The sequence below is a fragment of the Clupea harengus genome, chromosome 22 (genome assembly GCF_900700415.2).
Source record: "Clupea harengus chromosome 22, Ch_v2.0.2, whole genome shotgun sequence".
NCBI classification, from domain to species: Eukaryota; Metazoa; Chordata; class Actinopteri; order Clupeiformes; family Clupeidae; genus Clupea; species Clupea harengus.
In genome coordinates, this window is record NC_045173.1 from 19,551,344 (window position 1) to 19,561,343 (window position 10,000).

General features: G+C 46.1%; 1 protein-coding gene across 3 annotated transcripts in view; it reads left to right on the plus strand.

The window, feature by feature from the left end:
• The window catches only part of LOC105907014 (zeta-sarcoglycan), a 209,646-nt gene that overhangs the window by 158,798 nt on the left and 40,848 nt on the right, over positions 1-10,000 (plus strand). For all 3 annotated transcript variants that reach the window (XM_031559259.2, XM_031559260.2, XM_042703067.1), the window contains one exon: positions 939-1,026. In XM_031559259.2, the coding sequence (XP_031415119.1) occupies positions 939-1,026 (88 nt within the window). The remainder of the gene's footprint in view (positions 1-938; positions 1,027-10,000) is intronic.

Below are 10,000 nucleotides of genomic sequence, written 5' to 3' on the forward strand. Positions count from 1 at the left end.
CTTGTAAAAATGCATCAGCAGATAGGCAGGGACAATTTTCATTGAGGACTTCACTTATTGGATGATTTCACAGCAGGCAGAAGCACAAATATACAGACAGCGATTCAGATATGCAGACGTATAGCTAAAGAATATATGCCGAATGATATGTTGGCAGGAGGCTAGTTAGTATGCATCTGGGCAGGCAATGTGGAGAACAGTGTGTGCTAGATACTCAGCAGGGACTCTCTGTCTCTCTGCATGTGTGTGTGTGTGTGTGTATGTGTGTGTGTACGTGTGTGTGTGTGTGTGTGTGTGTGTGTGTGTGTGTGTGTGTGTGTGTGTGTGTGTGTGTGTTGTGTGTGGTGTGTGTGTGTGTGTGTGTGTGTGTGTGTGTAAGTGAATGACTGTGACAAAGAGCATGGCCTAGAAGCACACTTTTCCCAAAAGTTGTGCATATTTTTAGGGTGCATAAATGCTTAGTCATAGCAATAACTTGAGTCAGAAACTCACATTTGCAGCTCTCTGATAGAGCGAAAATTATGCACATTCAGTGCACGCACACGCACACGCACACGCACACACACACACACGCACACACACACACACACATGCACTCGCACACACACACACGCATGCACACACACACAGAGCAGATAATGTTTTATGATTGTTAATTTCATTGCATACTGAATTTGTCTTTGGTTTGGCTGGTTTCCTCCTTTTCTCTCTCATCTTCTGTCCTCTCACTCACTCATCTTTACATTTCTCTCCATCTTTTTTCATGTGTTGGATCCTCTCTGGTGAACTCCTTCCACCCATATCCACCATATTCACTAAATCTCTCTAAATCTCTAAATCCGTCTTTTGTTTCCTCCCACCCACACCCCAACCCCCCCCCCCCCCCCTTCTTTCTCTCTCTCTCTCTCTCTCTCTGTCTCTCTCTCTCCAAATCACAGGACAGTCCACTTATCATGCAGTCAGACAGGAACGTGACGGTCAATGCTCGTAATAACATTGGCCAGCTGACTGGACAACTCACTGTGGGTAAGTACCACCCGCGCGCAGACACACGACCACAGTCACAGATCCTGAACCGCTAAGATATCGCAGAACCACTCAGACCCCCTCTGTGTCAGCTTGCCCGTGTGCCGAGGAGGGAAGTGCATGTGCCGTGTGCACGGGATGTGTGGGGGAGGGGCTCTTACATTAGCTGCCTCTCTTACCTCTCCTCACTCCTAGGTCGCACTCTGCAAAGGCACAGACAACCACAGCGGGTAATTGCTAGGCCAGCCTAAAAGTGCAGCGCTTCAACGTTCAAAGTGTTTTGAGGAATCTGCAAAGGAAAGCAACTGCTCCACATTAGGCAGCTGCTAGCACGGTGTGACACACTTCAAGATGCTTTTGAACACTGTGATTGTCAGAGTCAAAGGCAGAGGGGCCGGACTGGGTTTCCTTTTAGCAGTGAATGCTGAAGCGATCCTGCCACACGTGTCCTTTCTCAGACTGCATGTTTCGACTCACAAGTAGTGCCCCTCTGAAATGGCTACTGTGGGCTCCCGTACTTGAACCAGTACCGGCCCAATGGCAGCCCGTCATGGATGAGAGACAGCCATAATCTTATGTTTATGTTATGTGCACTTAGATCAGGCACCAGAGAGCCAGAGCACAGAGCTACATGCTCTACAGGAGACCTTTTCCAGTTGATGGACCCTCTCTTGACAGAAGAAAAGGTTATTTGTATCGGTTTCTTCACAGCTGAAAATGACTATAAAGTCGATGACCAAACAAGTGTTTGACGTTTCTACAAAGAGGGGTTGTAATTGCATGCTGTGTGTGCAGCTGGATATTGATGTGCACTATGCACAGGTCTGCAAAGTAAATAAGTTGAACAAATTATTCATGGTAATGAATATGCGCTGAATATGTGCAATTTTGTTCTCTAATTCAGTGCAGAAAATTACACTGATTTTGCTTCAATAGACAAATGCAAATATCCCAAAAAATTCAATCAAGTATGAGATGAAACTATGGCAACCATGGCAATGCAGGACCCTGGCCCATCTTGCTTTTGTGGTTGCCGTTGGTATCCATTGTCTCGCTGTCTTCTGCCACCTCCGTGACACCTGGCTGCAACTCTTTGAAACCTCGACACTGCAACTATGAAACAGGCTATGTGCATTCATAATAATCATATGACTGAATTCCACAGGTCCACTTCACACAGTTCCCATCTTAAACCCACTTTACGAATTGTACCACACACCATCAAGCAGATGATTTTGCACAAAATAGCATTTATATCACTACAAGAAAGTAAACCACTGTCATATTCTCAATGTACAGTATAGACTGAACAGTATTTGCACTCCCCATCAAATGCAATGGTTGGCCTGCGCTCATGGGTCCCAGGAAGTTACAGACCCCAACGCTGCGTTGCCTGTATTTACCTGCGCTCATGGGTCCCAGGAAGTTACAGACCCCAACGCTGCATTGCCTGTATTTACCTGCGTTACCTGGATCCCTGGCATGAGTGGTAGCTCTCACTGAGAAGCAGGATTCGAAATACTCAGTAATACCACAAGCATTCAGTGCTTATACACACACACACACACACATACACACACACACACACACACACACACACACACTGCGGTTAGAGCAGAGATGGAAAACAAAAACACCTGCGAAGTTGCTGGCACCTGAGAAGTAGAGTACACACAAGAAAACTCAGCATGACTTGAGTGCTGCCAATTCATTAGGTCTCGTGTCCAACCCACTGGACTTAAGATTCTTCTTCAGAAGATGTATTATATAATGAGATGATAATCAGAAAGTAGTCTTTTCTCGTTGCAAGCCTCTTCCTCAATAGGTTACTCTCTTCATATGATCACAATGCTGGCCTATGGTAGGCTAAAGATGTGTTAGAATAGCCTTTTTAAGTTCAAGTCACTTATGCTTGCCTACAGAGTGCTTGCTGGTTCTGCTCCCACCTACCTAAATGCTCTTGTAAGGGCAAATATCACACCCAGGACGCTGCGCTCGTCTAGTGAGCGTCGTTTGGCACTGCCGTCCGTGCAAGCACGGCAATCCAAACTATTCTCATTTGTAGTTCCACGTTGGTGGAACGAACTGCCTAGTACTACCAGAGCAGGGGCGTCCCTCTCTACCTTCAAGAAGCTTTTGAAGACCCAACTCTTCAGAGAGCACCTCCCTTCCTAACTGGCACCTTGACTAGCGCTTAACTTGCACTTCAGCAGTTACATTCCTGCACTTCTTTTTCCTTTCTAGGTCGTTTTTCTAATTCTTATGTAAAGTAGTATTTATTGTTACACCATGTTCTTTATTGCTCTTAGCTTGACTGTTCTCTCCATTGTACGTCGCTTTGGACAAAAGCGTCTGCTAAATGACTAAATGTAAATGTTTTTAAAAGAACTTCAGTTTAACTGAAATAGATTACATGGTTTTGAATTGCAAGAATTGTCAAACGCTTAGTTCTGTGGGGCTCAGGTTTTATAAGCTGGGTTCGGTTGCTACTTGTGTCCTGCTTGTCCAGTGTGCTGCTGTTGATAGTGGGGTTGGGGCCTTCGCAGTGGCAGGCTAGGGTACATACCTGACAGCTCAGCCTCTTTGCTAACGCTCAACTCAGCTGAGTCTGTGGCTCTGTCTCGGCCTCTCTTGCTCCTGTTGCTGTAATTCACGGTTTGCCTTCAGTTTTAGGTCAAACCCCTACTTTACTTCTGCACATCTGCAACATTTTCTGAACACATGGCACTAACTTCATGGGTGACCTCCTCCTGTCATGGCTAGTTTGTGTATGTGTTCATGACTGGACTGCTGATACAAGACAATACATATTTTTTGAAAATGCCTTTCTTCACTTTGCTATTAATTCCAAGACTAACCAACACTAAACAGGGCTGCCTTTTTATGATATTTTTAGGGGCATTTACTTGAGGGAGTTGACTGACTAATTCAGTTTAAGATCAAGACTGCAGTACAGTCAAATCAGGTGTCATACAGACATGCTATGAAGCAGATATGGAGTGATCTTGTTTCCATACTGTCCCCTGATTCACATATGCATAAAAAACATTGACAGACATTGACAAATGAGGCCCAATAGCAGATTCAGACAATCGGTGACACAAGTGGCCACAATCTGTTGGAAATGTTGATGAAGGGTTGGGAGTGAGGGCATTCCAGGCCGTGTTTTTTCCCCAGCAGTAACGTCAGCAGCCTTGGACCCCAGTGGCCGGGGAATTCTGCCAAGCACCGTAGCTTCATCAATTACTGTGTTCCCTTTTGCAACCTGCCTCCAGGCATTCCGGTTCTCCTTTGAAAAAGAAAGGGGGGGGCATTTTTGGATTCTCCTATCCCAAACCCAACCCACCCCTGCCAGAGGGAAGTGTGGGGAAGCCTGGGGGTTTCTGGGGAGTCAGCCAGTTGAAACCTGAGGTCACACATCCTCCATTTTACCTGCGCTGGGCAGAGAAGGGATCATAGATTTGGATCTCTCAGAACCAGGTCAAAACCAGTTTCATATCTTCACCATTCACAACTAGCCTGCAGGTGAGGAGATGGACAGGGAGGTGGGAGGGAGGGAGGGAGGGAGGGAAGGAAGAGAGAGTGTGTATAAAAGAGTAAAAGGACAAGGATTTCCACTTCATGTCCTGAAGTACCTCTTGCTCTCAAGAAAACATTTCACCTATGGTATTCCATGTGTAGACATTCTCTCTCTCACTCACTCACACAGGGAGAGAGGTAGAGCGAGAGAGAGAAGTTCACAAAAAGTAACACATACACACCCACAAGTACACAAGAGCACACACACCCAGGCACTTGATACATTCACATGAAAAGCCAACAAACACACACAAACACACTCATACAGAAACAAAGACACACTCACACACACACCCATACAGGAACAAAGACACACACACACAAACTCAAATGTTGGTTATGTATGTCACCTCTCTGAAGGACACAAGACCTCACCTTATGGGATACGGCCCTTTCCAGCGCACATTCCTGAAAACCTTCTACAAATCAACGCCTGAATGGCTGAGTGCCCTGTCTGTCACAGAGCACCATCTCCTCTTATATAGTGTGCACAGAGCACTTTCATTCTCTCACCAACTTGAAGCATATTCAAGTGGACAGTGAGGCAAAGGAAAGTGATGTCTCGTGTTCTCCTTCAGAGAACCAAGATCAGGTACATAACTCAACATTTTCTTTCAGTCAATGCACTTAAACGTCAGAAAGAGCTACAGGCATACTTGTTATGTCTGAATTATAGAAACGGGCAAAGGTATTCCATGACTCCAGGCTAGCATGTACAGAAACCCTTTTCATATGGCCCACGATGCTGCCATACTCCAAGTGGGGTGTGCATGCAGCCCAGCTAAAGGACCTGCAGCCTCAGCAATCCAGTCTGATAGTCTCTGCTTTGATAGGCCTGCGCTCCAAACATACAAACAGCTGCTCAGTCCTTAGATCCGAGCTAATTATGTTTGGCTGATGAAACGGATTGGGATGCAAAATCACTTTGGATTCCCCTACAGCAAATTGCATACAAGTGGCATTTACTGATTTACTGACACGCTTCACCAAGGTCCATCCAGGATCAGCGCATCTTTAAACACTTTTACACCCAACATGACATGCGGAAATAACTGCTCAAGACACTTTAAGTGTAGAAGCAGAATGTCCTTGATCAAACAAATCATTTCAATAGAACATGTAGACAGGTCCTGGTTCCGAGCAGCACACACTTGCCACTTTAGGAAATAGAGGGACCGTGTTGTTGGAATAGTTTCAACAACTGACAGAGATAAACCTTTTGTTAATAAACCTTCCAGTTCAGGGGCCAGGGTACCTTACAGTTCTCAGGGGCTGGATGCCAGATCGTCCCCTCTACCTAAGACAGCATGTCTCTGTGTATCAGCAGATTCCACGGATCCCCATCTACTAGCGATATTTGGTCCGCAAACCAGGTCTGATGCGCCCAATGTGGGGCAGGGAGAATCGCCATATGTTTTTCTTTACCAACTTTGTCCAGCACTGACTGGAGAAGTGCGAGAAGGGAAAAGGCATACTACATCATGCAAGGCCAATGTTGGGCTAACACAATCACTCCTAAATGGGAGGTTGTCGTTCGTAATCTAAAAACCAACGCTGGCGAAGAGAGTTGTCCCTCAAGACAGAGTGCAAAAGCTGTTGCACAACCTGCCAGTCTTTGGCACTCGGACACCCTCCAGAGAAAGGAGATGTGCACCCCATTTCCACTTTTGTACATATTTTGTGTAGTAGCCCCAGTGCACCTAGACAGAATTCCAACTCCCAAGAGTGAAAGCCAGCTGTTGTAGGTGGGATAGAGTGACAGCCTTGTGATGCTCCACTAGCACTGCAGAGTCTCCTATGACTAGCCAGTCGTTTAGATCATTTAATATGCATATACTTTGTCCTTGAAAGCAAATCTCAGAAACCTCTTGTGCCGTGAAGCGATCGGGACAATCCTTCAGATTGATAGTGATAAACCAATCACTCTGATGGACACTGAACATTTTTAGCAAAAAGCATTTGAGCTTTTTTAAACATCTGTCAGTCTCTCAGATCTACGATGGGCCTCATCACTCCATCCTTTTTATGGAATTAAAATTTGTCTGTAATATCCCCAAAAATCGAATGGAGGGACAACATGGACAGCACCCTTCTCTCGCAAATAATCCATCTACTGCAACAGAACAGGGGCTTGCTGTTCTGTCACTGAGGTAACCAGGACACCACTGAACCGAGGCGGAGTGCATGCTAACTGTAGCACATAGCTTAAAGATATCGTCCTCAGCACCATGAGTGCTGCTGCACATGCATCCAGGAGTCCAGATAAGCAGTGAGACCTAGCTGACGGCGAGGGGCAATCACATTCACTGATATTTGATCAATCACAGGGGCAATCACATTCACTCATATTTGATCAATCACAGGGGCAATCACATTCACTCATATTTGATCAATCACAGGGGCAATCACATTCACTCATATTTGATCAATGTCAGGAGACATGTTCGCTTTAAGTCATCCCTTAAAAGATGGGAGGAGTTAACTGAGAGAGGCCAGACCTGTGTGAATGCCTATTGGAGTGTCTAGAACTGCAGATAAGCGACAAGTCATCGCAACCATACGTAAATCTTTGCTTACCAAAGTGTGATTGACTACAGGACACAACTTTGTTTTGGGGAAAATGTATTTGCATGTCGCTCACTGACCTTTGGGTCAAGTGTGGGTCTGACTTGTGCTAGCGTGGACACTTGTACATGCAAACCTAGCAACTTTGTTGCAGGCCTGCGTACGTCGGTCGACCAATGACAGTTCTCTCTACAGTCAGAGCTTGCGCAAAAAGGTGGAACGTAAGGTAGATACCCTTTCCAAAACTTGTAAGGACGTAATAACTAGTTTGTGAAAGACCCAGAGAAACACAAATATCCGACGAGGCAAAATCCCGGACAATTTTGGAATCCCTACCGGACGCATTTTTTAGGTCTCGAAAAGAGGACATGTCCTGGTCACCCTGCCTACATGGCGTGGAGGGTAGTGTGGGCTTAACCGGCCAAGAGGGCAAAGTAGGATATAGATACATGAACACTGTGTCTTCTACCAGTGGAGTGTGGAGATAACCCTGCTCCGCCGCCTTATCCATGGTGGTGTAATCTCTGAAGCCCTACACTAGTGCCCTGTTGGTGCAGAAAAAATAAATAATTTAATCTCAGCATGAAGGTCAGAGAAATGAGGGAGCGGTGCAGTGTGCTGCTTGAGCTGCATTCCAAAGAAGCATCCATCCAGCCTAGATTGAATCGTTGGGAGTGGGGGGGGTCAGGCCAGGAGAGGTCCATCATCTCCTGTAGCTCTGCGGTGAGTGGCGCCATCTCGACGCGTCTTGGCTCACACTCTGCTATGCGGTCCTTCTCAGGGGAGGCCACAGCAGTGTCGTCCTGTTCACCCAGGCTGTCCTGGTCAGAAGCACAAAGTGAGAGGAGGTCCTCATCTGATTTAAATGAAAAACCCATCTTGGCAGCTTTTCCGCCGCTCCATGGTCTGTTGGTCCCACAAAGCACACTGCGGGCGAGGGACACGCCTCCGCCCTTACCCACTCCAGGTTGGCATCATTTTCTCAGCCCCAATCCCTGGGCTCGCGACCATGCTGTTATCACAAAATATTTTAGTCTTAACAAAACAGATGGTAGTTCTCTCTCCCCCTCACCTCTCTCTCTCTCTCTCTTCACTCTCTTTCTTTCTCTCATATTTGTCCGTGAATTGCTTGCAGCAATAACATTAATCTTCAAACAGGAGAGGGACTGGGAGTGCAACTGTGATCTGGAGTGTGCCCTATTGCATTCTGATTTAGCCCTAGCCCTCCTCCAAAGCGTACCCCTTTTCTTCTCCTCTGTGTGCCCTCAAGTTAGTTGTTATTTGCCCCCTCATGTTCCCCCCTGGATGATATTGTACTTTAATTCGGCATCCACTAGGACAGAGGAAGAATAACAAGTCACTCTCAACTCCATTAGACAACCAAAGAGAAAGTCAGACCGTTCCGGTTAGTACCAATGGCACAGGACCCTAGCCCAAGCAGTAAAAGGTTCCTGGGGACTGGTTCCTGGGGACTGGTTCTGGGGACATGGGGAACGGTTGATACAACTGGTGCTGATGAAGCAGTCACAACCTAACCTTCCCGTGAGCCAGTCATTGCTTTCTGTTTGCTCTCGTCCTTCTCTGCCTGTCACCACCTCCTCCCTCTATTTACTCTGTCCTTCTTTCATTCTCCATCCTGTTCCCCCTCTCTCTGTCTTCCGTTCACCATCTTCACCTGTTTTTGTTTCATGTGCAGTCATTCTATAAATTTCACCTTCTTTTTCTTCCTTTATGTCTTTCTTTCGCTCACCATCCCTTCCACCTCTCCCTGCCTCTCTTCCTCTACTGTCCTCTTCACCTTTTCCCTGTGTCTCAGTGTTACTGGCAATTAGAGTGGGGGATATATGGGGGATATGTGTCGGACACCAAAAACACACTCATACTATCTTGCGCACCTATATGCATATAAACACACTCATACTATCTTGCGCACCTATATGCATATAAACACACTCATACTATCTTGCGCACCTATATGCATATAAACACACTCATACTATCTTGCGCACCTATATGCATATAAACACACTCATACTGTTTTACGCACCTATATGCATATAAACACACTCATACTATCTTACGCACCTAAATGCATATAAACACACATGCACAGACACACACACACACACACACACACACACACAAACACACACACACACACACACACACATACACACACACACACACACACACACATACCTTCAGGGACTTTCTGCTTTACCTTGTCTTATTGACTTTTCATTTTTGTAAGTGCCGCTCAAATAATGAATTAGTTCTCTCCATATGAGAAAGAGGAGAGAGAGCGTGTGTGTGAGAGAGAGAGGAGGAGGGAGAGGTGGATCGCTGATTTCATTACTGTGGTGACAAAGCAGGTGGAACAAACACAGTGAGAGGGGGCCAAAATGCATTTTGGAAAAGCAATGATGTGCAAGGTTATGTGAGGACATACGTGACAGTGAAAGCACACACACACACACACACACGCGCGCGCACACACACACACACACACGTACGCACACACACACACACAAACACACACACACACACACACACACACACGTATGCACACACACCCCCGCGTACGCACACACACACACACGCGCGCGCGCGCACGCACACACACACACACACACACACACGCACACACACATTTATCCAATCACTGTCAACTTCCGTTGACTTTCAAAGGAGTCTGCATTCATACAGGGGGACACTCACTTTAAAAGTTTCACTTTATCTCGCCAATAAAACATGAACGAATTAAGGAAAGTACAGGAATAAAAGGTCACCGTTGGATATAATTGTATAATGTGTCTCCTTAGAAAAACCT